Source organism: Nansenia antarctica (genome assembly GCF_963989245.1).
Source record: "Nansenia antarctica genome assembly, chromosome: 12".
Taxonomy (NCBI): domain Eukaryota; kingdom Metazoa; phylum Chordata; class Actinopteri; order Argentiniformes; family Microstomatidae; genus Nansenia; species Nansenia antarctica.
This window is the reverse complement of record NC_137682.1, coordinates 27887552-27908289: the sequence shown is the minus strand read 5'-3', so window position 1 is coordinate 27908289 and position 20738 is coordinate 27887552. Positions and strand designations below refer to the sequence as shown.

General features: G+C 41.7%; 1 protein-coding gene across 1 annotated transcript in view; it reads left to right on the top strand.

Annotated features, from left to right (window-relative positions):
• LOC308169046 (adapter SH3BGRL-like) overlaps positions 1-16461 on the top strand; it is a gene marked incomplete at its 5' end in the record, with an annotated part of 17870 nt that extends 1409 nt beyond the window's left edge. Inside the window, 9 exons of the mRNA XM_080543681.1 lie at positions 3582-3659; positions 4805-4894; positions 5868-5891; positions 5980-6006; positions 7038-7064; positions 10779-10802; positions 11105-11131; positions 13759-13816; positions 15898-16461. Coding sequence (XP_080399807.1) covers positions 3582-3659; positions 4805-4894; positions 5868-5891; positions 5980-6006; positions 7038-7064; positions 10779-10802; positions 11105-11131; positions 13759-13773 — 312 coding nt within the window. The 3' untranslated portion in view covers positions 13774-13816; positions 15898-16461. The remainder of the gene's footprint in view (positions 1-3581; positions 3660-4804; positions 4895-5867; positions 5892-5979; positions 6007-7037; positions 7065-10778; positions 10803-11104; positions 11132-13758; positions 13817-15897) is intronic.
• Positions 16462-20738: the final 4277 nt, after the last annotated feature.

Sequence of the window (20738 nt, the reverse complement as noted above, 5' to 3'; positions counted from 1 at the left end):
GTTTTCAACAGTGACTTAAAGTTGTCATTCAAAGCTCATCATCTAACGTTGCTGCATAACTTTGCTGCACTTGGGTTGAAAATTATAGTTTTCTTAACATTGGCAGTTGATGGTCTGGATCAGACTGGGGCAGCTGTGGCTCAGGAGGTAGAGCCGGCGTTTAATGATCGCAAGGTCAGTGGTTCGATCCCCTGGCTCCTCCTGTCCATGTGTCGAGGTGTCCTTGGGTAAGACACTGAACCCCAAATTCAGGCATGATAATCGCTCACCTTAGCCGTTTTGAATCCAAAATAGGTGACTTCCCTGAATCATATAGATCCGATGAGTTTTTTTTTTTTTTTTTGGGGGGGGGGGCGGAGCGGCCCATTAGACTCTGGAACGCATGTTGAACGTTCGAACGATAAGATTTTGATGGGCCGTTGATGGCCCTACCAGGGCTACAGAAAAGCGAAGCAACGTAGCGAACAGGTGCGCAGGCGTGAAGGGCTGAAACTGTAATGTGTCCTTGGTGAAGAAATTGGTGACAGAACGTCAGCCGAGGTTTTTGTATGCTGAGAGAAGACAAGGACTGAAGTCGCAAATACAGAGATAAGAATGTAACGTTTACAAAATACAAATTGCTAGCTAACGATAGATGGCTAACTTTGGTACTAACATTTGGTACTAACATTACTAAGTGCAGTAGGAACGTAGCGAACAGGTGCGCAGGCGTGAAGGGCTGAAACTGTAATGTGCGCGTGAAACTCCTTGGTGAAGAAATTGGTGACAGAACGTCAGCCGAGGTTTTTGTATGCTGAGAGAAGACAAGGACTGAAGTCGCAAATACAGAGATAAGAATGTATCAATGTAACGTTAACAAAATACAAATGGCTAGCTAACGATAGATGGCTAACTTTGGTACTAACATTTGGTACTAACATTACTAAGTGCAGTAGGCCTACAGATACAGTACAGATAACTACCAACGTTAGCGTTGTCAGCCTATTTTGCAAGCTGTTAGCCCCTTTCACACATAGTTCGAGCTAAATGCCTGAAAAATGTGATGATGAATACATATAAAACTGAGGTATGATATATGGCAGATATATATGGCAGTCTCAGGCGCCTGTCAGTGTCACGTCTCCAGTAGCTACATTAGAACTTTGCATCCTTTGATACCTATAAGGATCTTGTAACGTCGCAAACAATGGCAACATTTAAATAGTTTACTCTATGTTCAACTGGAAAAGGTAGTGACAGAAGATTTTCGTGTTTTGATTTCGCTGGGAGTTCGTTAAAAATGCCTTTCCACCAAAGAACCGTGGAGCCGCGCTGTGTGAGCAGGCTGAGGGTCATACAATATTTGTATATTAAAGGCAACGCCGCGGCAGTTGAACATAGTAAACTATTTCAATTTTGCCATTGTTTGCGAAGTTACAAGATCCTTACATCCCGTCATATGGATGCGAAGTTCTAATGTACTGGAGACGTGACAGGCGCGTGAGACTGCCATATACAGTATATCATACCTCCGTTTTATATGTATTTATCATCATATTTTTCTATATATAACGGAAGTATGATATATGGCAGATATATGGTATATACTGTATGTGTTGAGCTTGGGTGCACATGAATCGCGTATGAACAATAAGTAAAGCAGACTCTGTATTCTCTTCAGCATTAGGACGTACCTTCATACAAGAACAGAATAACAGTGCGACTGCTACCGTAGTACACAGACTAAGGGCGTCATCAAATATATATATATATTATTATTATTTATTTATTTTTCGCGCCCCCCCTGCAGTACCCCCCACGCCCCACAGTTTGGGAAACACTGTACTAGCTTATATTAAAGCTGCACTGTTGCGCATTTCATGAGAAGTTGTCAGTCTAGTTTCTTATACAACATATGTGTATGTTTACATGTGAACATGTAAAGATACTTTATTTGCACTTAATTATACATTCATATTTTCATAGTTTTTGTACAGAAACAACTCACTAAAATTGACTATTGCATAACTGATTTGGAGGAAAAAAATCCACCTCCACCCCCCCATTCGGTACCATGCCATATCGTGGCTTTTGCTGAAATGACGCCACTGGTCTCGTAGCCTATTGGAGTGTGTGTGTGAGTGAGGGAGAGTGAGAGGGAGAGCTTTTGTGAGCCCGCATGTATTTGATTGATTGATTGAAAACTTTATTAGAAGATTTGCAGAAGTAGGTACATGAAAGTACATATTACATACAAGGTCAACTAACAGGATAAAAACCCAAGAAAGCCACTGGCTTATTTCAATTGGGGTCCTTGGGGTATGATGTGTCTCTTTCTGGTACCCCAATAATCTTTTTTGGCTCTCAGTCTCCGACTGCCCTAGCAGGATCCGGGTCTCATATCCTTCTCACCTTTTTCACCCCGACCTGTTTTCATGCCTGCAAATTGCTCCCAACGTGCGGGCCGGCGCCTTGTATGGGAGCTTGCTGCCATTGTGGGTTAATGTGTGTGAATAGGTGAATGAGAGACCATTGAAAAGCGCTTTGGATAAAAGCGCTATATAAGTGCGGTCCATTTACCATCTCACAGTTGAAAATGTTGTTTATTGAGGTTCGTTAAGAGTCCAATATTGATGTATTTTGTACGTGAACTTCCTAACCAAATGGATACTTAGGCACAACAAAAGTTAGATCTGTTGTAGTTTAATGTACAAGAATGTCTTTGCTACCTCAGTTTGTAATGTCTCTCTCTGAAGTTGAACCCTACTGAATCTGAATCTGTTGCAGGCAGGGCAAACAGGATGTTTAGGGCCACAACCGCTAGAGGGGGGCCACACTTACGCCGTCGATTTTGAGCAAGTTACCACCACCCGTCAATCAAAAACTCTCCCCCCCCCCCCGTCAACGAAATACCCGTTATTCAAAAACTCTGCTACCAACCCCCCCTCGTCGACGAAACACCCGCCAATCAAAAACTCCGCTATCACCCCCACCCTCAACCCCCCCCCCCCATATTTACAGAAAACCGCTAATAGGCAACAGTTCAAAAACTATTATTTTGAACTGTGAGATGGTCTGATGCTGACCGTCAACTGTCGATGTTAAGAAAACTTTCATTTTCAACTCATGATAAACAATGTAGCCACCTTGGATGATTACCCTCAAATGACAACAGTAAACCAACATGGTATGATGGTGTTACTACATTCTACTGTGCAACATTTAGTTTTAACATTGTCCCAGATATTTTTCGTCGTCTCTTTTAGTTTGGCACAAGACAGCGAATCAACATCCTTTTACTTACGTATAATGTTTGGATTTAGACATTACTGCACCATACCATTTTCATGATAAATATACAACCAACAACCAACGTTAATACAATGCCCAGGTCGTTTTCCCTAAATGTACTTAAGTGTGTTGAGGCAAGACACAGTACACTGAATGGAAAGCAAGCTGGAGTTAGCATGAGGCTAATTGTGTGAGAGGGACATGATTTGATATGTATGCTGATAGTGAACAGCCCTGAATTCCCTCCTATGATCTATGATGCAGCGATACATGAGTTAAAAGACTGTTAATAGACAATTTTCTTGGTTCAGGAGGCGCTACAGACCAAAAAGGAGCTCATCCTTGAGAACAGGACTTCTGCTGAGGACCACCTTGATGATGACACACCAGTAAATCCTTCCTTCCTCTCATTCCTCATTACTACTACATTCCACGTCACTTTAACAATTTCTCCTCAGTTTCCTCCCATCTAGCATACCATCATTAACCCCTTTCCCTTGTGTCGCCTTCATTTCCTAGGGCAAGTTGTTCTGATTAATCACTACAGTAATCATTACTGAAGCTAAACCTTTCCTTGCATGGATGAGTGAGACATTCCAGTTGGTTTAAACAATGTTCCATCTCACATTAACATGAGGTTAAATGAAAAAAATCTTGAAATATATCCCTTAGAACACCCCTGGCAGTAACAATATGTTTATATACAAACTGAGCGTTGGCTATTTACATTTACATTTTAGACATTTAGCAGACGCCTTTATCGAAAGGGACTCACAACAAGTACATTTGTCTAAGTAAGTGAATCATCTATACATCAGTCATCATAAGGAAAAACAAATCTATGCTAGGTGCAGTCACAATGCTAGAAGAAGGAATAATTACTTTTTAATTGTATTTTTACAATTTGTGTTTATTATTATTATTACTGTATTTATTATTTACAACAACTGTACAGGGGGGTAGTGGGGATGAAGAGGTCTTTTGACAATATCTGTGTAATTCAGCCTATAAAAGGGGTAGGACACTCGTTTTAGAAAGTGCTTTTTCTGGACCAAAAGAGCGTTAGGGATCTCATTCCCTGATTGCTACTGATTCATATGATCATCCGATACATGTGATCGTCCTCTCAAAACCCCACCGTTTTAGAGGGTACTGTTTTCTGGAAGAGTTACACTAAGAGTTTTTTTTTCCATTTTAGTTGCAACAGAGTTGAAAAGCTATTGTATTGATACTGTTAGCTCCGCTGATGTAGACAATGTCTGGCTCCTGGTAGTGTGATAATATGCCATCTTCCTCCTTCCACTACTACACCATTCATCATTCTCTCATTTCCCTCCACAGTACCAGGGGTGTAACTCCATGTATTCATTCCCTTCCCGTGTTCTTAACTCTGTGATGTGTTTGAACACGTCTCCAGCAGTGGAGCTGCTCCCCTCACAGTGTTTGATGTGTGTCTACAACAGCTGACTCATTATTATTTCAACAGAGTGTTTTTTCTTCCTTCCTTGATGGCACGTTGTTGTGTTGACTCCAGAGAAAAGATGTTCCGGTAGAGGAGTGCAATGGAAATGCACATGTTGAGGAGGAGGTAGCAGAGGAGGCAGCCGCTGAGGAAGGAGGAGAAGTAGAGGAGAGTGGAGGAGCAGGAGAGGAGGAGGTAGCAGAGGCTGCAGAAGAAGAGGCGGCGGAGGAAGTGCCCGAGGAGGAGGAGGAGGGGGCGGTCAAAGACACAGAGGAAGACACAGAAGACACAGAAGACACAGAAGACACTGTAATTGGTTTCCAGAATCCTGTGCTCTGTGTCCTCCCATAGCCTCTCCTCCATCCCTTTAATGTTGTCCTTTTCCTCCACCAAGGTTTTGTTCCCCTTCAGTTCCTGTTGTCCATGTCTCCTCCTCAACTCTGGACTTACTAACAGTGGTTCTCAAACTTTTTAATGCTAAGAACTCCCTGAACTACCTGAAAAAGGATGCTGGTTGTGGACCCCTATTTTGAATAAAAGAACGTTTCTCGTTAATTCATAGGCCTATAGTTCACAAAGAGGAGTAAACAAGGTGTAACAAAATAAACATATTACTTTTTAGTGAGTAAAATACAAGCGAAAGTAATTCTTTTTCTTCATCCATCCTTTTTCTTCATCTTGCTTCAGACCCCCTGGTGCGCCTTGGCGGACCCCTGGGGTACCTGGACCCCGCTTTGAGAATCACTAACTAACCAACCCTAACTGTTCCGATTGACTTGTTCTTCGTTTCTATTTATCCCTTAGAATGTGTTTGGACTTTAACACCACCTCCCTGTTCTGTCGTTTTAACTGTTAACTGTTTTGGATTTGTTTCTTTACGTTTTAACTGACCTCATTTGCAGTCTTTGTGTTGTTCGGATGACTACTACTGGTCTTGATATGTCCAATGCTGTCTTTGTTCAGGGTCCTTTGAAAATCCCACCATGTTATCGTTGAATGTGCCTGATCTGTGGTCGTAGAAGCGCCTCATCCGTGTGTGAGGAGAGGTTATCTGTTTCCCATACATGTGTCTTGTTGAGCTCATGATACTATTCTAAAGACACTGACACCTGATCTTTTCTCCCCTTTTTGTCAGAAGGCCCGTGCAGCGGAAGCCCAGGTAAAGTGGTTTAAATTGATCAATAGTATTGAAGTGAAGTGTAACTGATGGAGTCATGTCTCATTGTTGTCTCCCTTGTGTTAAACAGGAAGAAGGAGAGGATGAAGAGGTGAAGGTAACATGCAACACTCTGTATTCACAGAAGTAATGCCTGGTATAAAGGGCATTATTATTAATAACAACAGCGCCGCAGGTCTCTGCATTGTGCCATTTGCCCCACTAAGAAAGGCATGGACACAGTAGAGCTGGCACATGGTTCCACATACCGTGTCTTAATTTGACCTCTGTTTGGAATTGAGCAAATTATTAACTTGTAGACAAGTCAACAATCACATCTAAACATAATACTTCCATATTAAAGTAAAATCTGTATGTCAGGTCTAAGTTTTCCTGGCCATAGTCACTGGTTGAGAATCAGTGCACTATGATGAACACCACCAATGCCTTGTTATGTCTGCTAGCCACTGTACTAAAACATTACATCAGCTAATACTGCATACATAGTATGTTATGCTTCATAACATACTAGATCATCTTGCTCAGTTTCCCCAACTCACCAGCAGCTTAAATGATTAATAAATGAATACTGACTTGAAAGCTGTATAGAGAATCATAAGGCTATAAAGGCAACTGTTCTCAAGACATTGGAAGATATTTCCAATGAAAAAAGGCAGACTGGTCTACAAATGTCAAATATCACCCTGTTTAAATGTCTCCTACCCCTGTTGTGTCTGATATGCCTCAAAAGTGAATACCGGAAGCGAGTACAATAGAATGGTGAAACTATTAAACAGACAAAAAGAAAGCAGAAAAATGAGAACATCAGTCAAGGCCAATAAAGAGGAACAAAGCGTGTAAAGGCCTGGGTCTCAAGACTGAAGTTGTCTTCTGTTCAGTACCACTAGAAGATCATTATTGATACGATATAGAGATTTGATATGATGTTATTGAACTAGTTCAAACAAACATTTCCAACAATCAATAATGTAGCTGTACCTTTAACATTTTGTAGATTTACTGACTGTACTTTTGACGTTATTGTATTGTGTATTGTATTTTAAAAATGTGTGACTTTTTTCCGCATGTAGTTACAGCAACCCAATAATAATTTTCTCCAAAGCTAATCATTGCTATCCATTGTTTTAGGGAGAAGACGATCAACCAGTCTCTGAGGTAGATCTTCTTTAAATCCATTCCATGTACCATAACTATAGTGTTATGTCTTCAAATCTCATTTAATAATATAAAGGGTGCACCGGGTGTTCTTGTGTAGTCTGTTTGCATCCTTGTGATTGTGGTATCTGTCTGACGTCCAGACAACTAATACTCAATATTCTCTTTGGTTGGAGCTGATTGTGTGCACTATCCAGTATTGAAACACCCTCTTCATTCCTAGAACCAGTGACTTTCACCGTCAGTTCTGCTCTTGTGGTTTTTCCCCCCTTCTCATTTTCCACAGACCCTTGTGGAGGGACTTGCCATATATTTCCAAGGATTTCAATTCTAATACTTGAAACAAATGGTTTAAGATGGCATGTTTGATATCTTAGCCAAAAGTATTGTTTTTGTAATTTGATGAAAAATAGATCCTCCACAGGAGAAAAGTTTAATAGGTTACATTCTTGGATATGTGCCTATACACTCACTGAACATTTTATTAGGAACACTCTACTAATACTAGGTAGGGTCTCCTTTTGCTCTCAAAACAGCCTCAATTCTTTGTGGCATTGATTCCATAATATGTTGGAAACATTCCTTTGAGACACTGGTCCATGATGACATGATTGCATCATGCAATTCCTGATTTTTCAGGTGCACTTTAAAGCTGTGAATCTATGGAGCTATTTTAGTGCCAGCAGAAATTGAATTGTATTTGACAGATTGAATTGAATATGAGCACAAATTGAATTGTATTTCACAGATCTGAATTGTATTTGACAGATTGAATTGAATCTGAGCACAAACTGAATTGTATTTGACAGATTGAATTGTATTCAATTCAGTTTTCATTATTTTCATTCAGTTTTCAAATTCAGTTTCTCTAAATACAATTCGTTTTTTCTCAAAATACAATTCAGTTCTCAAAATACAATTCAGTTTTTCTCAAAATACAATTCAGTTTTAGAGGCACTCATCCGGGGACTCTGGGTTAGGTAGAATAATAGAGCACCGATTCTAATCCCTCCCATCCGAATTCATAAGAGAAACGCATCCGGGTACTTTGCTCTCCCGTCATGTCCACGCCCCTTTTTGGGTGATAGAAGTGTAGAAGTTTGACTGGCGGTCAATGGAAATGTCTGGTCTTTGCTACTTTATTCCGATAAAATAAGAAAACCGTAGTGCTTTTTAGATATTAGGAGCCCAAATCCGATGGCCAGTTAAGCGGGGTACACACATAAGGATTTTCAGGACGATTTTCGGATGTCTGAAAACGACAGAAAACGCCCGATTATCAGATGGATCTTAACATTTTCCTATAACAAAATCCTGTGGTGTGAGGTGTGTTAAGAGTCAATTCTCTTCAATTGTGCAATCAACTCTCCCGACAACCTGCTCGGAAAATGGGCTTGGGGAACGACAGATTCCAGACTCTCTAGAGTCTCGTTCCCCAAGCCAGAAATCTCGCGTGAACCCATCCTTTTAATATTGCCTTTAAATGACAAAATAATTAAATTAAGATTATATAATGATTAAAGCACGTTGAGCCGCAACGTTTGCAGGAAAAGCGCTATACAAATAAAGTTATTATTATTATTATTATTATTATTATTATCTAATGTAGTACCCTGACTGACCTGTACGAGACAACCATGTGCGACAGGGCAAATAAAGTGCCGAATAACGAAAAGAAGAAGTCAGCTCGCTTCTTGATTGGCGAGCAGGGTTGCCAGATGGGAATGACATTTTCCACCCTAACCACAGTCTAAAACCGCTAATTCCACCAAACAATCTGGCAACCCTATGATTTCTGGTCGTAAGTATTGAACACATTTCACATTTACGATTGCCGGCCACGCCCATTTTCCGAGCAGGTTGTCGGGAGAGTTGATTGCACAATTGAAGAGAATTGACTCTTAACACACCTCACACCACAGGATTTTGTTATAGGAAAATGTTAAGAGCCATCTGATAATCGGGCGTTTTCTGTCGTTTTCAGACATCTGAAAATCGGGCCAAACCAGAAAATCCTTATGTGTGTACCCCGCTTTAGGCAAACTATTATATAGCGTCGTTGCCGATCAATGATCGGCGTCGTTATATAGAGAAAATTGATGAAATAGGGGTTGATTCATCAGAGCAGTCATATGTCATCTCCCTGTCATCAGGGATGTGTAGTTCTTCATTTGATTTGCCGTGTAAATCCCCAGATGAGAGTGTTACATTCGTTTTCTTAAGATAGAATAATGAATAAATCTGTTCAATGGGCATTTGCCAAAGTAGGGTTAGGGTGATTACTGTTAATCAGTATTTAGCCTGTATGGTGTATATGAAGATGTTATAGCTAGCTAGCTAGGATTTATCATGAAAATAATTAACAGCAAGCTAGATCCAAAACTAGGGCCGGTGGAGGAGGGCAAGTGTCACATTGGACAGACTACCAAACAGAAAAATAAAGTATCTTAACTCAGGGCTCACGCATTTCAACCCGTTCACACGCTCACACGCCGCGTGTGTCTTACGCCCAATGCGTGAGACTTGAGATCCCTGATCTTAACGACAGCAAAAGGGATGGATGTCAGAAATACATTACCTGGAGATTCAATAAGGTACTTTTATATGACAGGATATGGGTTAGGGTTATATGACACCTGTAGCGAGATCATTTATTGAATAGAACAATCAAACTTGGCGACGTACAAAAATAATCCGTAAGCGATCAAAACCAGAAAAATAACAAACAATGCGTAGCCTATAGAATATGCGTATAATGCGGTCAACAAAAATACATCGCTCCCCTCTCTCTCCACTACCGCCATGCAAGATGCGCAGGTGCTTAAATTACCTTGCAATATCACCCCCCATAACCATATGACTTCTCAATACGGTGATCAAGGCAATAAACAAACAATCAAAGAAAACTCACAATAAACCCATTAGCCTGTTATACTAAATACCCCCCTACAACACCTCAGGCAGACTGCAAGGACACACATTGCCTATTTCATTACTTTTCTCCATATAACGACGTCGGATGGGAGGGATGGGAGTTAGAATCGGTGCTCTATTATTCTACCTAGCCCAGAGTCCCCGGATGAGTGCCTCTAAAACTGAATTGTATTTTGAGAAAAACTGAATTGTATTTTGAGAACTGAATTGTATTTTGAGAAAAAACGAATTGTATTTAGAGAAACTGAATTTGAAAACTGAATGAAAATAATGAATACAATTCAATCTGTCAAATAAAATTCAGTTTGTGCTCAGATTCAATTAAATCTGTCAAATACAATTCAGATCTGTGAAATACAATTCAATTTGTGCTCATATTCAATTAAATCTGTCAAATACAAGTCAATTTCTGCTGGCACTAAAATAGCTCCATAATTAAACGGTCAAAAGTGTGCCAAGAAAACATTCCCCACACCATTACACCACCTGAATTAATGTGAAGGTGTACAGGTGTTCCTAATAAAGTGTCCAATGAGTGTAGCTTCTGCTCTGTTAAGTAGGTCCACATTTAAAGAAAAGGAGTAACATGTCTCCCTGTCAGTTAAAGATAATTTAGGTTATCAGACCACAGGTTCTTCTCTATGCATGAATGTCAAATATTGTGAGATAGGGTCTCTCTTTCAAGCCACAGCAATGATGTCCCACACCATACTTTAACACCTTTGACCCCCCCCCCCCCCCCCTTGCCTTTCTGTCCATCTCTTGGTTTGTTTTTTCCAGGAGGAAGAGGATTTGGAGTCGGAGGTAACTTGCTGTGTGTCTCTATGTATTTCTGCGGTTGTTCCCTTAGACACCAGCTGTGTGGGATTGTTTTGCAGAGATCCCAGAAGGCTTTTGCATCCCTACGAACCGCCTCTTGTCTTTCTTTCCCCCTCATTCATTTTAACTTCCTGTTCCTCGTTTCTCCCCAATCCTGTAGCTGCTTCCTGCCACCTACTCCTGTAGATTCCATTTTTCCAAACACCCAACTTTTCCTAGTGCATGCTTCTGGTGTCCTCTCAGCCCTCCATCTCCACCTCTGACACTCAATCTGTTGTCCCCTCTAGGAGGAAGAAGAGCTTCGACAGCTTGAGGTATATTCATGCGTGTTTCTTTTCATCTTCCATCGCCCACCCTCCTCTCTTTCTTCTATGGTTTTCTCATGCTGCTTTTCTTGCTTCCACCACTCTCTCAGTCTATCTGGTATTCCTTCCATTTTCCCTTTACCACTTTTGGGTCTCAGTGAAGGCACCTCAACAGGCTGGAGGCCTTTATAACATAAATTGTGCCAAAGAGTGATATCTCAATCACATAGTTGGATGAGCAACACAGTAGTCCTGGTTGCCTTTAGAACAGAGACCATGAGAACACCAGCACTGTCAGTCATACTGATATGGATTGTTATTGGTTACTTGCAATCTCAAGCACCCTTTTAAACACAACACACACACACACACACACATGCACGCGCATGCACACACACACATACACACACACACACACACACACACACACACACTCACACACACACACACACACACACACACACACACACACACACACACACACACACACACACACAGTGTCTAACATTCCAAACACTGCCTGTCTTTCTTATACACGCTTCACAGCTATTGCTTTCTATCTCTTTTCCTCTTTCTCCATCTCTATCTCTTCCCTCCCCCTCCTGTCACTCTCCATCTCCTCCATCTCCTCCTACAGGTGAGGTAGTTTCCTGTGGTTGTAATTTGGAGTCTTGTGTTCTCTACTTCTGATTGGAAACACTCTCTGTCTCTCTCTCTCGCTCGCTCGCTTTCTCTCTCTCTCTCTGTGCTGCATGAGTAGAGATACCTGATGGTGTGCAGCATGATAGACAACATCTACAATGAGTCCAACAACGTTGTCTGATAAACTCATATTATAATGGTAGTATTAAATAACACTAGGCTCTTCTCCCTCTGGTAGTCTCTTTGTGACATGCCATTCCTTCAACAAGGGGCACTGTATCTCTGTTGCTTCCGTTTCCTCTTCCACATTTGAAACACTTACAACACGATATCCTCTTCCTTAGGAAGAAGAAGAGGCCCAAGTAACAGAGGTATATTCTGGCTGTTGCATGGTGTGGCCTCATGAGGTGGAGTAAATTGATCATGCATGACATGACTACATATAGATGCTGTGTGGGCTTGTGAAGTTCTCTACCCTCTCTCCCCAAGGATACCACCACACCTTCTCCTGTGGAATGCAGCAGTCTTTTATGTTAAATGTGCGACAGGATTCTTAACTGTTTGTGGTTGTGTGGTGGAGTGTAACATGATGTCACTGCCCTGTTATTTATATGGTTGCCTCGATATTCTAGTCCGCATCATGACAGTTCCTGTCTGGACTTGAGAACAGGTGAAAAGCATTGTTTGGTGACAAGATTGACTATGCACATGAGCACACTGGCTCTTATCATGTTGCATAGGGATCCCAGCTTCTTGAAGAGAATTTAATGACACCCAGGATGTTTAAAAAATCATTGGCCTGGTCTTTTTTTTTCAGAGGGGAGTCTTGAAACTGAGTGTGGATAGGACAATCACTGGAGAAGATGATGGACTGTTTTTTGTTATTGGGCAATGCCCATACACACCAATATATTGGCAGTGTCAGATACTTTATTGCACAGAATGACCTGGCCTTTAAATACTTTGTGAAAGGGTCATGGAAATCCACTGAGCGAGTCTTCAGTTACAGGTAGTCACCAAACATTGTGGAGTAAATTGGTCACAAGACCAAGTAGTAGGACATGCTTTCTTGATCGGGGTCATAGAGTGAAGACTGTTTACATTAATGTCGACATGCAGTTGCATTAGCACAGCACTATGTCCAGCAGATGCATCTAGAGGGAGTATAGTCAGATGATTTAGTGAAGTATGCAGTGCCTTGCAGTTTCTTGTCATATGACACCGTCTCAGAGAGAGCCTAGCTTACAGGCCCAAACTAGTCTCGACACAGCACAACACTTAAGGGAGTGATAGCCTGTGGCTAACTGGTTCCCTTGACCCCAGCAGTAGAGCTATGCCCAGTGTGACGTGTCTTCCCCTGCCTGTCTCTCCTACCTGGTTTCTTGGTGCCTCTCCTGGATTAGCATATACATAGTTTTACACTAACTATATCCCTTTCCCTTATGCTGCCCCCCTACCTTTACCAAAACCCCTTGTTTTGTCTCTCATCAATGTGCTAAGGAGGAAGAAGATGAAGTTGCAGATGCAGAGGTAGTACAACCAACAGCAAACACACCCTTTATCACCAGCGAACAGCTGCCTTTGCAAACACCAGCCTGCAAAGTCTCTTGTTCCACGTTTGGAAAAAAGGATTTGAGCAATTTAGCCAGCTGAATATTAATCTGAATCTTTTGTATCTGTGACTGATGACTTGCCTTATCTTAATGAAATCAGTAATCTTGTTTTAGCTCAGTCGGGCAGTGCCAGAGAGATAACACATCATTGTTGTGGAGAGAAAGGCTTGGTTCTGGCTGCTCTCTTTTAACAAACCTCTTTTTTCATTATTTTTTTTTACAAACTAAGTTGGTATGGAGTTAAACTACAGTATGATTATTTGTTATTATATTGACAGTAATGAGTGTGATCTCTTGGTTCTCTTCTCCTTCAGTCTTTCTTTGCTTCCCCCTGTCATAATCATTGTCATGATTATTATTATTATGGTTTTCTCCCATCAGGAAGAAGACGAGTAGTTCCACCTTGAAGAGGTTTAAGACGTGATTAACTACTGCCCAGGTAATAGTCTTTTATTACATGACATGTCTCCTCCTACCACCAGGTAGAGGTATAGGGTCATGCAGATCATTGTAGTGGAACTATGGCCAGTATAACCACAGACTGTAGTATAACTGAGCTATGCCTTTTTGCTGTTGACTACACATTTTAAGATTAATTAGAAAGATGACATGTATTCAATCAAACGTATTAATTACTCTCTGGTTCTTTGATGCTTATTATATTAATATGTTTCTTCACATAACAGCATTATTAAACAACCTCGTAGTATTATACTGCAAAATGTACATTGCACTCGCTGCAATATATGTCGCTTTGAATAAAAGCGTCAGCTAAATAGCATATATATATATATATATATATATATAATTCAGATGTACCAAGACTACAATCCCTTTAGTGTCTTGCGCTTAGGTGTATTAGACATGAGTCCCACTAGCTTCATCTGCCAACCAGTAGAGGACAGCTAACCCCTGTGTGAGACCAGTAGAGGACAGCTAACCCCTGTGTGAGACCAACCAGTAGAGGACAGCTAACCCCTGTGTGAGATCAACCAGTAGAGGACAGCTAACCCCTGTGTGAGACCAACCAGTAGAGGACAGCTAACCCCTGTGTGAGATCAACCAGTAGAGGACAGCTAACCCCTGTGTGAGACCAACCAGTAGAGGACAGCTAACCCCTGTGTGAGATCAACCAGTAGAGGACAGCTAACCCCTGTGTGAGATCAACCAGTAGAGGACAGCTAACCCCTGTGTGAGATCAACCAGTAGAGGACAGCTAACCCCTGTGTGAGATCAACCAGTAGAGGACAGCTAACCCCTGTGTGAGATCTATGCAAAGGCTGCTCTGCTCTCTTAGAACCAATGGTTCAATATGGAAACTAATAAAGGTTCAGTGTATTTATTGTATTTATTCATTTATGAATCGTGGAATAGAACCTCTTTATTTTACATAGACGGTTTATGTCATTGTTTAAATAGTTTTATATTATAAATATTTAATTATGTATTAGTTAGAAGCCAGGCTTCAGGAGAACTGCTGGCAACTTCACATTGGCAGACTACAAGGTACCTCAGCAGTGAATGACCCTTACACACATTTCACACCAATGGGTTCCGGACCAACCCAACAAAACGCATGCATTATCATGAGCATAGATAGTAATACAGTTAGAATCCAACAAGAACCCGCATCAAAGGTACATTTGTTAGCGAGATAATGCAACACAAAGAACAGAAATTCACAATTACCCACAATTCCTCAACAGGAGGGAGCAATGTAGCAAGTTTGTTAGGCAATTATTGGTTATAGTGAATTTGTGTTCTTTATGTTGCCTTATTTCACTAAGCAATGTACATATGATGTTGGTTCTTGTTGGATTCTAACTATATGACATCTGTGCTCGTGTTCATGTGACATCCTAACTCAAACTTCAAGCGCATCATGTGGAATGAGATGAGCAAAACGTTTCCAGATAGCAAAAAAACTCTTTGATGAAAAACCTCTTTGATGAAAAACCTCTTTGATGAAAAGGGTTCCAAAAACCCCCCCTCAATAAATGACTCTGTCGAAGCTCAAAGGTGCACCCCTAGACATTTTCTCTAAGAGTGTAAATTGCTAACATAGTGTTTTCAAATGCATGGGCTATTTAACAGGAACTGTCACCAGTTTCAGTGAGCAGAATGCCTAAAGGATCTAATGTATGGTTATAATAACACTATCTCATGAATTTTACTTTCTTTTCCTGTGGCAGTGATGATGATAATAATAATGATAATCATTATCTTCAAAGCGGCAATCATCGCCCCTCTCTGCTGCGTAGGAAAGGCTCAGCTGTCTGTAGATGATATTTGAGTTTGGGAGAGGGAATAGCTGTAGACAAGGCTTTGATGCGATGGCAATGCTGCATTCCCCTCCCCGTTCCACACACCCTGTCACAACCTATTAGAGAAATCTGCTGCTAAGAGACCTACAGAAGGTCTGGGGAGGGAAGGGCACTCAAGGTGGCATGGGGACAGTGGTTGCTGGAAGCTCAGCCACTGGGAGAGGGGCGAGGATGACCTTTGTGTTTTGTCTTCCAGCCTGGAGAGTCCCTGTTCTGTCCCACCTTGACCCCCCTGCGACCCCTCAGATTGCCCCCTTGGATACTGCTCACTTGGAACGCTGCCTCACACTCCGCCTCCAGGACCCTGCTGAAACCCGCTCATGCTGGACGACCCACCCATACTCCTGACTGCAACTGTTACCAGATGTTTATATTGCGTAGGGGACTAAGAGTAGAGGAAATCTATTGCTGTACTTAATTTATATAACATTGTTAGTTTTGGATGGCTTCATAATGGTATCAGGTTGTTGTTTTTCCACAGCTTTTCTTATTGTACAGAAATTCATTATGTAAAGCATTTAAAATATTAAACATACTTTTCATGTTTTCAAATTGAAATTGGTAGTTTTATACCGCAGCTTGTTAAGGCTGTTATGAACTGCAACATATCAATGCTGTGCCTCTAACTTGATAATGGCAAATATGTTCCATCTTTGTGTGTGAATGCAACCCAGTGACTCTCTGCCACAGTCCACATGAGAAGGACCTTCATGCACCATGTTCTGGATGACTGTGTTAGCATTGCATGCCCTGTCCACCTTTCTCTAAACATACTGTAACTGTCCGCTGATCTATGCACTTTGCTGACTGTAGAAGTAAATGAATGACTAAGAGGTACGCCTAGATGTAAGAGTTGATGCCAATAAAGTAGAGTGGTATACACAGCTCTCCATGGCCTATTATGTTGTTTTTTCATTTCATTGTGTTTATAGATCCATGCACAATGTTAGAGTTGGGCAGAGCCAGTTGTTGGGCAGAGTCAACAGGATGTAAGAGTAAAAGCTATCCCTGGAGACGTAGGGTGGAGGTGGGGAAAATCATTTGTATATTTCACTGTGAGTGGAATCCTGTATAGGAAAGAGCAAAGCAAACCAAGAACACATACAGTATTCTGTATATCACACTTTGACAGACTATTACAAACTACAGGTTTTTTTGCGCAGGGTATTTGTTGTTCCACCTTCTGGCAGAGGGCTGATGGACCTTGGCATCTTGACATTTTGAGACATTTTGAAGACCTGGTATGGTTGGCATGACGACCTGGTATGGTTGGCATGACAGTGAAGACCTGGTATGGTTGGCATGACGACCTGGTATGGTTGGCATGACAGTGGCCTAGACTAGGATTGTTCTGTCCATTCCATGAGCAACATTCCCACTCCTCTCTGGTAATTAACAGGCTGTTTTAAGATCACTAAATACTTATAATTACTTTATTTAGAATCTACTTGAATATCCTGCTTAATCGTATTTTAGGTATACTTCCAAAAAGTATATTTAAGATTAACATGGTATACTTTTCTTTTTCTTTTTTTTTTACTTTATTGCTGTTAACAGGCAATTACATTACGAAACATAATCACCTTGAGGTTGGGCTTCATTCCACATACATGTACATATAAATGAAATAACACTGCACTGGATAGAACACACCTACAATATATTGTACTATCTGTGTGTTGCGAAGTAGTGCAAACTAATATTATTACCACAAGTTCATATTACCATAAATCATAACTTCTACTGACATGTGTGTCAAACGCCAACGGGTTTCAAGATAGACTCACTTGTGTACTGGATTATTGAAAATACAAGAAATACCCCATTAAGTATTCAGACCCTTTGCTATGACTCTTAAAATGAGCTAAAATGCAAAAATGTCATCAACAAATCACTCAGTAAGTTGAATTGACTCCATCTTAATGCAAGAACAATAGTTCATTTAATTTTGGAATGAATATCTTAGTTTATTTATCTTTGTTTTTATAGGGTCTTTGATTTGCATAGGAATCAATTACACACTGTGTAGATTAAGATGTTACTACCAACTCAGCAAATGTTATAATCTTCTCTTGATCCTGACAAACTCCTCAGTCCCTACCAGTGACAAGCGTACCCATAACTTAAGCGTCTTTGAGTGTCTAGAAAAGCGCTATATAAGTCTAATGTATTATTATTATTATTATTATTATTATTATTATTATTATTATTATTATCAGCTACCACTATTCTTCACACAAGAGATGGTGCAGAAACTGCATGGCATGTGCTGGATTTGCACTAAACTTTGATAATACTTTGTAGCAAACCAAATAAACACATAAACTATAGATCTCATTTCACTGCAAATTCTCAGTTAGTCTATTCTTAATCAAATACAGTGCTCTGGGCTATTATATCTAACACACCACTGAAGCAGTTGAACTGTTTACCCTGCCAGTGCTACTGTGCTGGTCCACTGGGGACGACACAGTCCTCACACTGTCCCTTTTGTCTGTACTCTCTTAATCCTGGTTGTCCTCACTGCTGCTGCCAAACCAGATCCTCCTCCCTATCTGGACGACACAGCACACATTCAGGGACTCACTCTTCTCATTTAGGGACTCACTCTTCTCATTCTGACTCACTGGGTTCCATGTTTGTCTGGAACTGAACATTTTGACCTCTCGTCAGCTTCAGCTATTTGTACACAGGATGAAGGCAAAAAAGATACTAATGCTAACCACAGTGCTCTTGGCACACGTGACTCGCATGACGTCAATGCCTCTGTCTGTCTGTGTTAGTGGTGGAGTCTCTGTCTGTCTATGTTAGTGGTGGAGTCTCTGTGTGTCTATGTTAGTGGTGGAGTCTCTGTGTGTCTGTGTTAGTGGTGGTGGAGTCTCTGTGTGTCTGTGTTAGTGGTGGAGTCTCTGTGTGTCTGTGTTAGTGGTGGAGTCTCTGTGTGTCTGTGTTAGTGGTGGAGTCTCTGTGTGTCTATGTTAGTGGTGGAGTCTCTGTCTGTCTGTGTTAGTGGTGGTGGAGTCTCTGTGTGTCTGTGTTAGTGGTGGAGTCTCTGTGTGTCTGTGTTAGTGGTGGAGTCTCTGTCTGTCTGTGTTAGTGGTGGAGTCTCTGTGTGTCTATGTTAGTGGTGGAGTCTCTGTATGTCTGTGTTAGTGGTGGAGTCTCTGTGTGTCTGTGTTAGTGGTGGTGGAGTCTCTGTGTGTCTGTGTTAGTAGTGGAGTCTCTGTGTGTCTGTGTTAGTGGTGGAGTCTCTGTCTGTCTGTGTTACTGGTGGAGTCTCTGTCTGTCTGTGTTAGTGGTGGAGTCTCTGTGTGTCTGTGTTAGTGGTGGTGGAGTCTCTGTGTGTCTGTGTTAGTGGTGGAGTCTCTGTGTGTCTGTGTTAGTGGTGAAGTCTCTGTCTGTCTGTGTTAGTGGTGGTGGAGTCTCTGTTTGTCTGTGTTAGTGGTGGAGTCTCTGTCTGTCTGTGTTAGTGGTGGAGTCTCTGTCTGTCTATGTTAGTGGTGGAGTCTCTGTCTGTCTGTGTTAGTGGTGGAGTCTCTGTGTGTCTGTGTTAGTGGTGGAGTCTCTGTCTGTCTGTGTTAGTGGTGGAGTCTCTGTGTGTCTGTGTTAGTGGTGGAGTCTCTGTGTGTCTATATTAGTGGTGGAGTCTCTGTCTGTCTGTGTTAGTGGTGGAGTCTCTGTGTGTCTGTGATAGTGGTGGAGTCTCTGTCTGTCTGTGTTAGTGGTGGTGGAGTCTCTGTCTGTCTGTGTTAGTGGTGGTGGAGTCTCTGTGTGTCTGTGTTAGTGGTGGAGTCTCTGTGTGTCTGTCTGTGTTAGTGGTGGAGTCTCTGTGTGTCTGTCTGTGTTAGTGGTGGAGTCTCTGTGTGTCTGTGTTAGTGGTGGAGTCTCTGTCTGTCTGTGTTAGTGGTGGTGGAGTCTCTGTCTGTCTGTGTTAGTGGTGGTGGAGTCTCTGTGTGTCTGTGTTAGTGGTGGAGTCTCTGTGTGTCTGTCTGTGTTAGTGGTGGAGTCTCTGTGTGTCTGTCTGTGTTAGTGGTGGAGTCTCTGTGTGTCTGTGTTAGTGGTGGAGTCTCTGTGTGTCTATGTTAGTGGTGGAGTCTCTGTGTGTCTGTGTTAGTGGTGGAGTCTCTGTGTGTCTGTGTTAGTGGTGGAGTCTCTGTGTGTCTGTGTTAGTGGTGGAGTCTCTGTGTGTCTATGTTAGTGGTGGAGTCTCTGTGTGTCTATGTTAGTGGTGGTGGAGTCTCTGTGTGTCTATGTTAGTGGTGGAGTCTCTGTGTGTCTGTGTTAGTGGTGGAGTCTCTGTGTGTCTATGTTAGTGGTGGTGGAGTCTCTGTGTGTCTATGTTAGTGGTGGAGTCTCTGTGTGTCTGTGTTAGTGGTGGAGTCTCTGTGTGTCTATGTTAGTGGTGGAGTCTCTGTGTGTCTATGTTAGTGGTGGAGTCTCTGTGTGTCTGTGTTAGTGGTGGAGTCTCTGTCTGTCTGTGTTAGTGGTGGAGTCTCTGTCTGTCTGTGTTAGTGGTGGAGTCTCTGTGTCAGGCCCGTCACTATGGGCGGGCCTCAGGGGTGCTGGTGCCCCCCCAACTGGCGGCCAGATATAAAATTAAAAATAAAGAAATATATTTATATTTTTACAATTATTCATATTTTATGTTAAATGAAGACATTAAAATTGAGAAACAGTAGTGTGTTTTTCATTTTGTTGGACGGGATTCTAGTGACAACCAATCATTTGAAAGTTGAAAGTTGAAAGTTGCACGTTACGCACGCTGCTGCTCCCGCCATTTCAGTTGTGTGAGGCGAGCACTGAGCAGTTGAGTGAAATCTGCGCTTTTTGATGGATAAAGCTTTTTGAATAAAGATGGATATAAGAAAGTGGATTACCGGTAAATCCTCGAAAGGTGCAGCTGCACCCAACCCCGATGGACATAGCACCAGCATTAGCGACTGTGGGCAGCCTGACACTAGCACCCCGACGGCTACCACTAGCGAGGTGAGTTTAGCTACTATAGTCCTTGGGCCAAACCCCCAAATTGAAAATTTC